Source organism: Erpetoichthys calabaricus, chromosome 1 (assembly GCF_900747795.2).
Source record: "Erpetoichthys calabaricus chromosome 1, fErpCal1.3, whole genome shotgun sequence".
Taxonomy (NCBI): domain Eukaryota; kingdom Metazoa; phylum Chordata; class Cladistia; order Polypteriformes; family Polypteridae; genus Erpetoichthys; species Erpetoichthys calabaricus.
The window spans coordinates 291,449,053-291,465,533 of record NC_041394.2 but is presented as its reverse complement, the minus strand read 5'-3'; the positions used below and the strand labels follow the sequence as shown (position 1 = coordinate 291,465,533).

Sequence of the window (16,481 nt, the reverse complement as noted above, 5' to 3'; positions counted from 1 at the left end):
TTTCACATAAAGATATGCTATAACAGAGGTGAACTCAGATGATGACGACGGTACTACATCGGAGAAACAATGCACGTCACACTTTGCCATCGCTGTACTTTGTATATGTACAAGGGAAGCTCTGCAGTCTACTTGTGACTTTATGCTGTGGGAAGTAAGTACTGTAAATAAATCAGGATGAACAGGTAAATAACATTCGATCTGGCTCTTATATACAAAGTACAGCAATGGCAGCTTCCACCAGCTATAGCCTCTTCAGTACGCAAGCGACTGTCCACGATAGTGTTTAGATCTGGAAATTCTGTAATTCTGTAATTCTAGTGTTAACCAATGACTGATATCTGCAGATATAACTGTCAGTTCCAACATAATGACAGTTCCAGCTGTCTAAGAGCAGAATAATCTATGGCTTTAGTGCTAGATTGACTATGACCTGTAGGAAGGCAAGTTACCACCAGATATGCACCACCACCTCCCTATCCATGTTTATTCCAGGAAGGCCACACTCACATACACTAAAAAATATTTTTGAAGACAAAAATTGCATTAAGCACATATGAAAAATTACAAAATTTTCACAACACATCAAATTATTGCGGCAAGTTTATTTAATTTTTGCTCTGCAGTACCAGGATACTGCCCTTGCCCTTAATACAGTAACACCAATGATCTAAGGTGGAATCAAATACACAAAGTGAATGAAAACACACAAATAAAAACTACAAGGACATAGTCTAATTCACTTAATGTGTAGAGCTGGCACTCAGCTTAGTTTTATTCAAAAATCCTTAAAATAATTCAATACAATAAAAGCAGCAAGAAAAGTCGTAAAAATAATGAGATATAACCCAAAAATAAGACCAGAAAACAAACATACAGTATATTAATTATTTGTAATGAACAGATGCTTCAGAAGGCTAAGTTATATGTGATATTTCCAAAGTGAGCTTCTTTTGGCTCACCTCATTTCCTGTTTAAACCAGTTTTGAACACCTACCTGACATCATTGTGCTTCTTCGTCATTGCAATACTCGTGTCGAATGGTAAAAAAACCTCAGGCTAACCTGGAATCTAAAGGTGCAGTGATGAATTATTATTATTATTATTAGTAGTAGTAGTAGTAGTAGAAGTAGTAGTAGTAGTAGTAGTAGTAGTAGTAGTAGTAGTAATGCTATTATTTTCAATTTGTATATTTTATATAGTAACTTAACCTACCTTCTTCTGTGATGTGCGTGTTTTAAAATTCTCGATAGTAATATTCGCGTTTATACCTTAAATTTCTTCATTTCCACAAAAGAAAGGTTTATCGATTTATAGAATGAATTTGTCTTAGAGTGAGATATTCGTAATGGATGATCATGCAAATCAAACAGTCGACCGAAAGCCAAATGGCAGGACGTAAGAATTTTTTCCACGCTTGGTTCCCTCTAAAGGTCTGCAATCTTGTTTCATTCTTGTGTGTGCTCATCGCACATCCAAACCATTTTATTCCCTTTGCTTATTTGCGCTTTTAATTGATGACTGTGAGGCGCGATCCGCTTTATGATAGCCAAATTAGTCGTTATTTTCTCAAAATTAGAAAATTATTCTGCATAACATATGATGGTATATTTAGGTATGAAAACTTATTCTACATTTAAAATTAACACATGCGGGTGCATTCATAACTGCTTTGAAGCAAAGGTAAAAAGAAAAAATGCGTAATTTGTGGCACTTGCTATAATTGACATGAATAATAAAGACTACAATCGGAAGAAGTGACGTAGAGTTCAGGAGAAAGCGGGACGTGAATGTCACACGCAGATATTTGCGTAACAGATTTCCAGTCATTAGCCACGTACCACCAGCATATAACTCCAAGCAAACGACAAACTGGTTTGGTCGGACCGCTTAATAACTCATTTGTGACAAAACTTGATTGGTTTACTCTGCTGTAAAACAGTACTCTAAAACACACATTAGTATCGAAATATCAAAACGTTAAACATAAATATTACGACATCGGTCTGTTTTCGTTTTTTAACAAATCACAATGAAAACCGAGATCAATCGAAGAACTGTTGTTTTCCCCAACGGAAGGCGAAATATGATCGAAGATGCGAAAAGAGAGAAAGACTTGGGATCCTCGCCTACCAGTCCCTCGAGTCATGCGGATAATTTCGTATTTGACGAAGAAGACGGAAAGACTATCTTAAACTTATTTTTCGCTCTGAGGAATGCCAAAAACGATGGATTGTTGCGAACTGGAAAAATCTTCGAGGTGATATATATTATGTTTAAAATATAATAATAGTAATGCTCCTCAAATGGTGACTCTTCCGTGAACCTTACACTTTATTGTGCCAAGAGGCGACCATAAAAAGGACGGAAGGACCGGAAAATAGGCAACACAAGAGTATTGAGTATAGGCAAGAATTCATTGTGTGGTATAGTCATACTTGCATGTTACAAAATCAACATATTTAACGTATAATTAATCAAAATCAACATGGATTCCAGCTGTTTCGTTCCTGTCTTATATGCAACACCTGATTGCTGATAGATAGATAGATAGATAGATAGATAGATAGATAGATAGATAGATAGATAGATAGATAGATAGATAGATAGATAGATAGATAGATAGATAGATAGATAGAAAAGTAGGTAAAAGGCATATTACGACATACAAGCCACTAATTTAAATAATAACAATACAAAAAATAATCTTTCTTTCTTTCTTTCTTTTTCAGACCTGTGATGCAAGGATTCATCACATAGAAACGCGCCCAGCCAGAATTTCCAAGAACAGCACTGAGGATCTTGAATTTTTTGTGAGATGCGAAGTCCACGGATCCGATGTCAATATTTTAATAAACTCTCTCAAAAAATTGACGGACGATGTCAGAATCAATAGAGACGAGAAAGGTAAAACGGGCAGGGTATAATGTTAGACATTTTCGTTTGTTTCTATTGTTGTTTAAAAAGGTGTTAGTGGATGACACACACTTCTAAATGGTGCCTTAATTTAATAGATTTCATGAATCGGTTGCATCAGCTTGGTAAACGAGTGCGACATGTTTTTGTTTTCAGACCTTCCCATTTCGATTATTATGTTTTTATTCCATATTACCGTTATTTGCACTAATGCTTATCATATTATTTTCAGTTCCATGGTTTCCAAAAAAGATACGAGATTTGGACAAGTGTCATCATTTAATCACCAAATTTGATCCTGATATGGATGATGGACACCCTGTAAGTATGGAAAGTCGATCAGCGTTTGCTTCCATGGAATGTTTGGTATACTGTAACAATAATCTTAGATAATTACTCGTGTGTGATTGTTACATTGCTCTGAAATCATTATTGCTAAAATACAATTAGTGATTCTTTGGGGATTGAAATATTAGAATTTTTTTATATTTGTAAGTTGGTGCATTTGCACAAGAAAAAAAATGTTCATTTATTTCAAGTTATTTCCGTTTCTGTTGTTTATTAAGGGGTACACTGACGCGGAATACAAGAAAAGGAGATCTGTTATTACTGAGCTAGCGTTCACCTTCAAGCAGTAAGTTACGCTGTTTATGCTGGTAACACTTCAAATAAATAATAATAATAAGTTTGGTGTATATGATCTATATCACTTCAAGTTATTTTTGATATTTTGTAATGCAAATAGTAGAAATAAATAAAATGTGAAATACATCTTGCGAAATAGTGAGAGATATATATAGAGACATAATTATACATAGATATAGATATACATACTGTATATGAATTACAGTGTAACAATAATTCAAGTAGAGAAAGAAAAAATAAAGGTACACTAAAACTATATATATATATATATATATATATATATATATATATATATATATATATATATATATATATATATATATATATATATATATATATATATATATACTGTAGTAAGAGCATATTCTTCAACTATATCCAGGCATATGGAAACACTGAAATTTTCCTATTTCTTATAAAAACCATTTTTTTTATTGCAATCACATTAGCCTTCCTCCTCAGATTTCTTAAAGCCATAAAGAAGACATCTGACAATTACATAAACGTATGCAGGTTTAATTCCGTTCTCGTTACACGTACAGTCGGTCGGTCACTGATTATTTGTAATCGTCATTTCAATCACGTTCTTTTAGTGGAGATCTGCTACCGAAGATTGAATACTCCTGCGAAGAAGTTGCTACCTGGTAAGATAAAAATACATTCTCTTCTACTTTTTGTAAGAGAAGATGAAACTGCGATTTGCTCTCGTTTTGTGATATTCAATGTCGTTTGGCTTTTGTTGCTTTGTAGGAGGGAAGTGTACCGTAAGCTCACTGATATTTACCCGACACACGCCTGTAAGCAGTACTTGGACACTTTCCGTCAGCTGGAGAGATACTGTAGTTACAGAGAAGATAATATTCCCCAGCTCCACGACGTGTCGAGATTTCTAAAAGGTAAGAAACATTGAGCTGGTTTTATTTAATTGATTGGTTTGTTTGGCTGTCTATGTGTGCGTGTGTGTTTGTTCAATACATAAGCACCATGAAGAAAACAACTTAGATAACGGAGTGGCATATACGCAGTCCATGGAATAAGCACTCACTCGCTCATTGAAATCTTTCTTGGTAGTCTGTGTTTCAAAACGTAAGAGCTTATAAATCTGTTTGTTTGTTTGTTTTCAGAAAAAACGGGATTTCAGCTCCGGCCAGTTGCAGGACTTGTGTCAGCGAGAGATTTTCTGGCGAGTTTGGCTTTCCGCGTCTTTCAGTGCACGCAGTATATACGACACCCCTCTTCACCGATGCATTCACCGGAACCGTAAGAGTCTTCGGCAAACACTTGAGCTTGAAGTGCATGGCAACCACAATGTACTGTATGAACTTTAATTATTGGAAAAGCAATAACGTTCTAAAGGATTAATAATTTGTTATTCCACTGCAAAAGCACAAAGTTTGTTTTTTTAATTTATTCATTCATTTTAAACATCATCAGAAATATTTATGACCGAATGCTCCTCTTCTGTTTAGAGATTGCTGCCATGAACTTTTGGGACACGTTCCAATGTTAGCAGACAAAGAATTCGCCCAGTTTTCACAGGTAACTTTTTAACTATACAAACAACATTTTTCAGTTTTTTAATACACCTTGTTTCCTTTATGATTTTGTTTATTTAAAATGTCGATTAAATAATTTAATCGATTTAATAAAACAATAGAACTACTTAAAAATTACGTACAGTATATATCTATAGCTTCTGTATTGCAGTGAATCCAGTTAGGGATCTGGGGGACCAGGGCGGGGGTCACAGCCGCAAGTGGCGCAAAGTAGAAAGGAAACAGCTCTGGACAAGGAGCCATTCCGTCTTCTTATTCATCTAATTGAAACCAATTTCCACACAGTTGCTCTGAAATATGAATGATATAAATAATATATATTAGAAACATTTTATAATTTCAAGAAGCAGGTACAGAAATTCTTAAAGAAAAGTGGAAAGTGAACTTTGTAATGCAAAATACTCTTACAGCTTTTCTCAGAATTTGCAAAAATGAACAGCAAGCTAAAACAAATTATGAAATTCTAAAAGATGTTAGATACATAATCTGTTTAGGTAAAATAATTTTGCAGTCAACATTAATATGATGATCTTATACAATTGCTATAATTATTAATATTCTACATTTTTCATTTGCTTTGCATTGTTACTTTACAGGAAATTGGACTAGCATCTTTGGGAGCTTCGGATGAGGACATTGAAAAACTTTCTACTGTAAGTACATTTTTTGTCTTTTCTGTATGATGTGTATTATTTTCATCACAATTCTTACAAGGAATGATAATCCACTCATCCATTCATTTTCAAACCCACTAAACCTTTCAAGGTTTGAGAGGATTCAAGCCATGCCAGTAACTTTAATCGTAAGGCAGAAGCCAATTGTACAGAGAGCAGCAGTCACGTATGCAAAGTTCACCTCCATGCTCAAGTGTATAGTGTTATACTATACAATACATTACCCTGTAATATTCATACATCATTATGATAAAAAGCAACGTTATCAAAGAAAAACTCATGCACTATAGGGAAAATGTATAGACTATACAAACAGTGACTAAGCTGGAACTGGAAGTATGGAACCATTAGGCAGCAGCCCTTCACTGCCCAATTATTATAGATTTATAAACTGGTTGTGTGAAGATATGGAAATGTAGTGAAAATGGGAAAGTAGTGCATTGAACCCTTTATATGATAAAAAGTTACAGACCAGCTAAATACATAAAATAAATTCTAAGGTAAATAATTAACACACATTTTATATTTTGATTGCCTGGCAAAAAGCGGTGTGTTCTTTATATTGGTTTTCCAAAATCCCTATGGATTTACCTGAAAAATACAAAGGAATAATTGATTTCAAAGCCATCTTTTGATTTTAATGTACTACTCTTTAGATAAAACCACAATTATTGGCACAAACGGACTATCAGAAGTACATACGACATAACTGAAGCCATCAAACATTTATTCCTCAAGCAATTCTGCCATAGGGTGCACATCTATGCAAACTCTGTATGTTGTGTGTGTCGTTTGACCAAGAAGATAATTTTATATAAGAATATTTTTGTATTATTTTTTATACAATATACAAAATTTGTAAAAAAAAAAATACAGAATTCTGAACATCTTTTCATATTTAGTATTCTTTCATTATTATAATATATTTATTGATGTTTTAGGTTTAAGAAAAGTGTGCCCATCACAGTGTGAATGCACTCACACCCAAACCACAAACCCACTAGAGCCAATCTAGCATCGCCAGTCCACCTAAACTGCATATCTTTGAACTGTGGGAGGAAACCAGAGCCCCCAAAAGAAATCCATGCAGACACAGACAGAGCATGCCGACTCCACTCAGGCAGGACCCTGAACGTGTACACTGGTCTTCTTACTGCAAGGCAGCTGCACTACCACTGTGCTACCATGCCACCAGTGTGTTATAAATAACATTATTATTGTTTTTTTCCAGCTTTATTGGTTTACAGTTGAGTTTGGACTATGCAAAGAAAATGGAATAATTAAAGCTTATGGAGCAGGTCTTCTTTCTTCATATGGAGAACTTGTGGTGGGTAGTGAAAAAAAGTTATAATTTTTTTCTTTGCATTATTTTATTATAATCTGAACTTTACTATGTTAAATGTACCAATTATATCTGAATTCTTTTTTTTATATTTTCATTACAATACATTTAAGGCCCAATTTCATTGACCAGGAAAATGTTAGATGGATAAAATATTTTTATGTGTTCAGCAATAAGCAGAAAAATTAGCTCGGTAAATTCAGAGATTTATCTATCATAAAAATTGACTTCAGTTAGACAAATAAGAAAGAATTGATCAATGAGGGAACAATGTATACAGAATACTGTTGTTCACTGTAAAATTCAAATGTTAATCTGTATGAAGGAGGTTTAAAATGAGTCATGCATTTTGAGTTGCCATTTTGACTGCTATTAAAAAATGTGAATAATGGCTAATGTAACACAATTTTAAAGAGACAACTATTTATACAATATGAGTGTGGGCGTACTATGTAATCTTCTTAATGTCATGCAGAACTGATATAAGAAACTGTAGACCTAGAGTTTTAGATTACCTGCATATAGTTTAAGTGAAAGAATATGTTTTTGTAACCAGGATTCAGCTGAGCAAAAGCAGTAAGGTAACATTCATTTTTTGACAGACAGACAGACAGACAGACAGACAGACAGACAGACAGACAGACAGACAGACAGACAGACAGACAGACAGATAGATAGATAGATAGATAGATAGATAGATAGATAGATAGATAGATAGATAGATAGATAGATAGATTGTGTTTTACTTCAAGAAATATTATAACAAGCAACAACAAAAACCCTAATTATATACACACAAGAATTACTAAAAAGCAAAAGAACTTCTAGCATGCTAATTATATACAGTATAATACCTTTACATAAGTGCGACTTGGCAAGGATATTACCAGATTAATGGAAGGATAACAAATACATTTTAAAAAATAATTAAAAAAATCTCCTGATGTTAAAACACCACTACAATGATAAAGAACGATGAATTATGTATTATAATTATGTATTGTATTATAGGCAATACTATACAGAGGCTATGACTTGTGTGTCCAAACGGATATTGTGTAATGTCATCGTTAATTGTTATAGATGAAAAATTCAGTAATCCAATAATATTTTGAAGATGTAGTAGTCACACATTTATATACAAATTCAAGAAATGAGGCTTCACTGACCCTTTGGGTTCATTACAAATAGAGAAACAAAAACCTTCAGCAGTCCTATTTGTATCAATACTTGTGGTTATACTGTATGTAACGGTTATTTTTACTGATTATACAGCACGCGCTGTCAAATGAACCTGAATACAAACCCTTTGATCCTGAGGTCACAGCTATTCAAACATACCAGGACCAGACCTACCAGCCTGTTTATTTTGTATCTGAAAGCTTTGAAGATGCAAAAGCCAAATTACGGTAAGACCATTGTCTTGAGGTAGAGCTCTGTTTAATACAAGAAGCTTAATTTAAATGTTTTTCTCACACAGAAAAAAAAATTAAAATGATAATCTTAATATTACTTTAATTTGATTAACATCACCATGAAAACTGCTAATCACAACTTTCAGTGTACTAACTGTGCCAGTTTAAATCTCATTGTCATGATACAACACCCAATGTGACTTTCAAGATTGCACCTCTTAACATTGGGTCATCACGGCATAGGAAGAATGGCAGTGCTCAGAAATAAACAGGAAAGCTTCATCCAATAGCAAATCAACATTAACAAGGATTTCACTAAGATATACATAGAAAATGTATTGCATTTTTGTGTCTACTGGCAAGAAACTGCATGAAAAATTTGTAAAGTCTAGAATAAATTATTAAACTTAAAAAAAAAATCATAAAACTATCAGATTGACACCATGGCTTTAGTGTTCAAAGTTTGTGTTAAAATAAAAATAAAGAAGTTCAGAAGTAATTTCATTATATCTGGCTACCTTTTCAGTCTTCATATAGTTAATAATCTTTCCCACCCCTTCTTTTTTAATGTCTACCTCTGTTTTTTCCCTTTCTCCTTCTGTTCCTTTGTCTCTTCCTCCCCTTATTTTCCTCTCCTCATTCCTAATCCTCCTTATGTTTTTTGTCACCTCCTTCTCCATTCTTTCATTTTATAATTTTCACTTGTTTAACAAATTTTTCTATCAACTTCTTAATAAAACATCTTCTGATTTGCACTGTTATTTCTCCTGTTTATCTATCTCTGCTAGATTCTTCCTCTATGGTCTTCTTTGTGCTTTCACTTTTATCTTAAAATGTCTACCTCTAGTGGCTCCAGTTGACCCCTGTGACCATGTAGTTAGGATATAGCGGGTTAGATAATGGATGGATGGATGTCTACCTCTGCATAATAGATTCTAAGTTCCTTTCTTCTGATCTTAACATACTTTTCACTTTTTGTTTTTTTTTCTTTTATTTCCTTATTCTGTTTAACCAGAGATCTCTCTTCTGCATTATTAGCAAAGCATTCTTTAATACCTTTCCATATTCCATTTACTTCCATTTCTTTCTTTTCTTCCAATCTTCAGTAGTTCATCCAGTATTTCTGGTAGTCAGTTTCTCTCTTCATATTCACTTCTCTTCAGCATATCTCACAGTTTTCTTGTTCGATTCTATGATGTGTTTTCTTTCTTTCTCTTGTTCCTCTGAAAAACCTCTGATTAACAATTTATGATCAGCTGATAATTTGGCTCATCTTAATACATTAAACACCACATATGCAAGACAATCTGGATAAAAAATCCAAGTTTTGTCCATCATCTTCCCCAACTCTATAATTCAAGTTTACAATGATCATAATATTTCTATTTCTGTTTTAGGGGAGATACCAACTGTTCCTAGAGCTTCCTAAAGTCTGTTTTTGTAGTTTATCTGAATCCTCAGTGGAGTATACATTTACACAATAGTTTAGTCCTTTTCTAAGTCCAAATCTACCACTATGCTTATGTAGCTCAGTACTTCCCATATTGTCATTTTAGATTCAGCTTCTGTAGCTACAATAACCCCAATCGTTCATTTGCTCATCTTCTTATTGGTACTCCTGAATACCTCAAAATGAATTCTTTTCTCCTTTCTCATTCTCCCATCTTTTTCTTCTTAATTTCACTAATTCCAAACAATGTTGTGTTTGATCACTTCCTCCACACCTCTAACCTCCTTTATATTTAATATTCTTATATGACATGTGACAAATCATAATTCCTTTTTCAAAACTGTATGTCTGTCTTGAATCCATCCATTTCCAAGGCTTACATTTTGACTTTTATACTCTAGGTGGATGATTTGCCCAATGATGAGGGCCATGTTACCTCAGGACCACTGGCCCAAATCTTTGCAGCTCTCATGGGGGATACGGTGACAAAGCTATACTCCAAATGCTAGGTCATTATTAGTCTAAACGTTTCTTCTTTGAATAATACCACTCACAACCTGGTGGTATTGCCTGGTTTAATAGTCTGACAAACCAAAACTCAAAAAAGCTCCAGCAGATTACGAAGTATGCAGCTAAAGTTATTGGGGCTGATGTAGATGATTTGACTAGTGTGTGTCAGACGGCAATGCTAAAGAAACTGGAAATCATCTCAACTGATGACAGACATCCATTACATGTAGAACTAAAGTTCAGTAAATCAGGAAGGATAGTCGCTTTGAAAACCCACACAAATCGCTCCAGAAATTCCTTTCTTCCTTGTGCCATTCAACTTTTCAATAGAAATATTTTTTGGTGTAAATATGCATTATCTAACTGCCTTATCTTAACCTGTCTTGTTTCTATTTGTTTGTTTTATTTCATTCTGTCTGTTATTAGATGCAACTGAGAAGGCAAATTTCATGTTTTCTTGTGTAAACATGACTAAATAAAGAAACCTTAAACCTTAAACCTCCATCTGCCACCTACTTGACTCACCACTTAGCATTACAGGGGCTATACTCCATATACCAGAGCTATTCTTCTAAATAAGCTCAGAGCAGGACACCAGGATGTTCTATTGGAGAAACTGGAAAGCAAATAAAAGTCTTGTTTTTCATAGCTTAAAGCAGCCTTATGGAAAAAAATGGGATGACACTGAAAAGAGGCTAAATGCTTGCTGCATTTTTAGTAGATCTGACACAGAGGTTAGGAAAATGGTGAGAGTTTTTAAGGCTTGCAAACAGAAGTGTGGATGTTTTGGGTTGCAGTCTACTCCTAATACATGCATTATACACTGTCACAAGTTAAACTCCCAGCATGGATGCTGCTCTTAATATTGCTGGCCCTTCTGGCACCTACTACAAACCTCATTCAAAGTCATTTGCCCATTTTCCTCCAGAACTGCATAAGCCATTCTCAAAAGCCTACTGGCTTTAAAGAGCTTTAATTCCAAATATAATTGAGCATTCAGTTACAAAAGGGGACCTAAGGAATTGACCGCTAAATGTACGAGCAAGTCTCTTGCATATTCTTTGATTTGTTTATGTACTTCTAAATGAAATGATGAATAGCTTAATTCTTTTTTAATTTCTTCTGCCTTATAGGAGACAAGGTGTTAATCCTATTCCAGCCCCTGTCCTAGATTTGTACTTTTTGACTTTGTCTTTGTGGGTTTTTCTGGTGACTCCAGTTTTTAACTATTGTCCCAAAAATGTGTATATAAAGTTAAATGACAGTTCTAATTTGGCCTAGTATGACTGAATGAGGGGGTTAAAATTAAGTAGTGTTACTTTCAATAAAAACATTTCAGCTATATTACACCTAAGTATGTAAGGATTTCCTGAAAGAGGAAGATTAATAGCTTTTAATGCTGCGTTAGAGAGATTATTTGTCAAGACAGTGGTCAGACAGTGTCCACTAGCTAATTATCAAAATGTACTATAATGGAGCACACAAAGATACTGGGAAACGTACTGGAAAAAAAGACAAAAGTACATGCTAAACACTAGGAAGAATATGCAACAATCTCTAAGAGATTCTACATACCAAAACAAAAATGTGAAATTACTCTTAGAATTTTAAGAATTCTATCAGTGATTGGAAACATACACATATGGGACAGGCAGAAATGCAGTAAGGGGCAGGTGAAGAGGTCAATTTTCAGGAAACTGAGTAACCAAAACAGAAGGCTACATCATGGCGAAAACAAAGAAGATCAACAGCCAGAAATCCTAATACTAACTTTAATTTCCCAAAACTCACACTATAAAAGTTTGTTTTTATTTAGAATAGTTACAACATTAAAACACTAAAAGCTGTGCATCACCATAATTTAACATACATTGTTGCCTCCATGTCATGGTTTCAAGGTGACTTCACTGCCTTATTGAAAAAAATGAATTAAGATCGTTAAACATATAACTAAAAAATGAAAATAAAATGTATCCTGGGTTGTTATAGCACGCAGAACATAGCTGAAGATCATACCACATGCTTCAGTAACATAAGGAAGAAATTTACAACAAGCAGTACCAGCACAACTACTTTAAAACAGCCTCTTTCTACTGGGTTTGTTGGACTTTGATTTCAGACAATCCTTCTGTTTATTAAGTGTATTTGCAGAGCTTATTACATTTTTCACAATTTGTTTTTTTTATATTTTTGGCACACAGACAAATCCTAACATTCGACTAATGTTAATACTGTATGTACAGTTCTGATTATTCAGTGTCATAGATCACAGAAAAGAGAAATGACATAATAATATTCAAGTGAACTGCAGAAGAGCTTATATCCAGTACACCATATTAATTCTGTTTCTGCCTTTATATATAGGTATTACTGCTCAAAGATCAAGAAGCCATTCTCAATTTATTATGATCCTTTCACCTGCAGCATTGAGGTCCTTGATAAACCCCAAAAAATAAAGAATACACTCTATCAAATCAGAGAGGAACTGAAGAATCTTTGTTTTGCTCTTGAAAAGCTGAGCTAAGTCATTACAAGGATGTGAAGTATTTTAAGTATTGTCTTGTTCCATTATTGTCTTTAACTTTCATATGAATGTGCAGTGTTACATACAGTATATTGTGGGTTTTTTTATGGTTTTTTTTTCCTACTGCCAAATATTGTAATCATTGTCTGGAGTTATTCCATATTGCTCTGAATTACAAACAACACTGTCCTATACCCTAGAATCATCTTTGATGATCTCCCTAGCTAAACTTCACTTTTCCTGGTAAAGGATTACCTGGCAATGAGCTACCCATTAATCACTAATCTTTTCATGTTAGTCAGTGGGTCAGACAACCAAATTTCTGATGGATGGAACCTCTGCCACACTCTGTCTGCATTGTTGTCACAATCTCAACTCCTGGGCAAGTGCAAATGCTAACCTGTAGACCTACCTAGCTAAAGAGACATCATTGCAAACTAAAAAAAAAGTTTGGTCAGACATCATTGTGCACATGAGCCTATTTGCAATACTAAATGGCAGGTTTTAGAAAATAATTTGCTTTGAAAACAACTTTATACACCTTTTTGGTCTGTATGAAATGATTGATACATAGGCATCATTCCAATCATTTCACTGCTGTATTTAAAATATTTTGCTCTGTTCTATTTTTATCTTTATGAATTGATATGTCCATTTTTTATTATTACTGTCATGCTCATTTTATATTTGTGTATTTTCCTTCAAATATAGTATATTTTATTGTTGTTTGAATTACTTATTTTTAAATGCTTTTGATTCTCAGTTGATAAATACTGTATATTATTTCTGCTTAGGATGTTAATTTTGGTTATTATATGCAGGCTTTGCCTATGTTTTTCTATATAATTTGCAAGGACATATTTCAAGGGGCATAAGCAGTTTACTGTATCTGTTTCTTCAATAAACATAGAGGTTTCTTCAGAAAATTCTGAAAAATATCTTTTTTATTGCTACTACTTTATTATAGAGTTGTTTGAACTTTTACATAGGATAACTAAATTTGCTTTCTCTATTGGTCATGTTTCTAAATCTCTGTCAACTTTAACGGCATTGTGCTTGTAAAATAGCAAAAGTGTACATCCCTTTCTAAAAAGATGGAAATCTGGGCTGTGGCATTGATATTTAAAAAAAAATCAGTTACAGACAGTTATTTAAAATGTATATCCCTGCATGACACCTGTGCATGCGCTAGAAAACAATTACTTTTCTTTGCTTATGCAGTAGCTAGCAGGACATTTCAAATTAATTGCAATATATGTTGCAGATATTTCCTATAATTTTCAATGAAATATAGAAAGTGTGGCACAATTCTATGGGCATCCTTCCAATCTACTTTGTAATGTTTAAATGTTATTGTAATAACAATTCCAAGCACACACATAAACATAAACTGACAAAGAGTATTTCTTTCATGCATAAGCTCTTGCTTAGCTTAAGGTGGTCATGCTTCAAACCAGCTTCAAGGATTAATCCCACACTATGTAGAGGCTGTGGAGAAATGGGATATGACAAGGAATTATTAGCAGGAATGCTAATAACATTTAAACAACATAAAACACAGCGAAAACAAGGTCAGACTTGAATGTAGTTTCTGGTTCTTCCTGAGACAAAGGCTTTTTTGGCTCCAACAATCATTAATCCAACAATGAAAACCAGCATCCAACTGTCACAGTGTTTATATAGATACTGGACCAGAAGGCAAGGGATTCCAAGTTGATCCACAAGTTAGTTCCAGATCCAACTTCCAGGTTTATCCAGAAGTGGGCTTTCTCCTCCATTCTTGGGTTGGAAGAGAGAGAAAGAGAGAGAGAGATTAGTACAAGTGCTTCAGCATAACCCATCCCCATTGTGTTCTCTTGTGCAGAGCCTCCAACACACTCCACACACAGAGGATGAATGAGAACTGGTGTGGAGCATCAAAGTAATCATCTTATGTGATTAACATAACAATATGTAAGGTTTGATAAAAGTGTATATTTTAAGACAGCTTATCCTTACTAATGAAACTAGCCAAGATAAACTAAACTGGTGAATAGTTTGTTGGTAACTATATAGGCCCACTTTTCTTAAAATGTTTTTAAAATCATCCTTATTTTATGCTCTTAAGAAAGAGTCAAATATATATGTGGAGAATTAAAAAATAAATTTAATTTAAAGAAATTCTTTGCTCACAAACCCCCAACATGCAAGCTTCCCTGTCTTGCTCTTCACTGCTCATTCCACACCCTCGAATTATAAATCTTTCAGAAAAGCCAAATCACCCAAAGAATTATAAGGCTTTTTGTTTTTCAGAGTTCCTAGCATGGTTCAATTTCACGAGGCTGACATTTAAAACGCTGTGATAATTTGAGCTGTATTTTCTGTATCGGCTTAGGGATATAGGCTGCTCTATTTGCTCTTTTAAGTGAATCAGGCCACTCTGATGCTAGCAGAAGAGTAAGAGAGGAGTTCTGAGTGGAACCTGCACTGCTCTCCCAAAATGCCTGAACAGACATCCCACTAGTTGGTAGAAATGCCTGGACTGATTTTCAAAGAGAGAGAGAGAGAGAAAACAAGAAATGAAAGCATGAACTGTCAATGCTAAGCCATCTCTCTAACAGAGTAGGCAGAGAAAGTGTGAACCACCCAACAAAGATAGATTGTACTATTTGGTCAGGCCCATAGAGGTGACAGGGTGGCTAGCAGAGGTCCAGCTCACAATGCTGTTCATACAATTGAGAACAAAACACAAGACCAAACAATCTAATATTTTTTCTACATATTGTATATGTTGTGGCTGTGATTTCGGCGGGTTGAAGAACTAACCTTGAGAGAAGTTTTGGAATGCCTAACATCACCAATTACATAGCCTTCTTAGTGTTATGTTTACCCTGGGATAAACAAGCCAAAAACATTGACTTTTTTCAATATAAAAATGTTTTTATGTATAACATAAAACATGTAAATACCAAAATGTCAACATAAACACAGTAGGAGAGGTATGTCTATAGTGTTCACTGCTGGACTGATGCAGATTTAGTATACGTCTTTCTTGTGATATGTTTTGGAACAGTCACTAACGCACAGCCTGATGCCACAATATAGTTCAGTATACCATAGAAACATCTGACAAAAAGATCTAAGAACACTGAAGCAGCAAACTTTGTGAAAACCAATACTTGTATCATTCTCAAAACCTTTGGCCATGACTGTAGATACAGGTTTATGCCACTGAAGACAGCAGGCATATCATGGCGGTTCAGCTGTACAGTGCTGTATCCATCAGTTTCACTATCTACGTCAACATCTGCTAACCAATTCATATTGTCATCACTATCTCTTGATTGGAACTAATGGTTCATCTTCAGTTTGTTCTAAAACTGGCTCTACAGCTTCTCGTTTACATGCCATTGTGTGTTTCGGTTGAAATCACAGAGTGACAAAACACAAAGAAATATTCATTCTTTTAT

At 34.3% G+C, this 16,481-nt stretch overlaps 1 protein-coding gene across 1 annotated transcript; it reads left to right on the top strand.

The window, feature by feature from the left end:
• The first annotated feature begins 1,867 nt into the window (after nt 1–1,867).
• th2 (tyrosine hydroxylase 2) lies at nt 1,868–13,459 on the top strand. Its single transcript, XM_028814044.2, has 12 exons — nt 1,868–2,260; nt 2,733–2,907; nt 3,149–3,237; nt 3,483–3,550; nt 4,155–4,205; nt 4,312–4,457; nt 4,686–4,821; nt 5,031–5,100; nt 5,714–5,770; nt 7,023–7,118; nt 8,409–8,542; nt 12,873–13,459. Exons 1-12 carry the CDS (start codon nt 2,033–2,035, stop codon nt 13,030–13,032), a joined length of 1,410 nt encoding a protein of 469 aa, XP_028669877.1. The 5' UTR covers nt 1,868–2,032; the 3' UTR covers nt 13,033–13,459.
• The last annotated feature ends 3,022 nt before the right edge of the window (nt 13,460–16,481 follow it).

Coding starts and splice junctions, on each gene's coding strand:
- th2 (XM_028814044.2), top strand. CDS start 2,033: ATGAAAACCGAGATCAATCGAAGAACTGTTGTTTTCCCCAACGGAAGG. Junction 2,261..2,732: donor GAACTGGAAAAATCTTCGAG/GTGATATATATT, acceptor TTTCTTTTTCAG/ACCTGTGATGCAAGGATTCA. Junction 2,908..3,148: donor AATCAATAGAGACGAGAAAG/GTAAAACGGGCA, acceptor TATTATTTTCAG/TTCCATGGTTTCCAAAAAAG.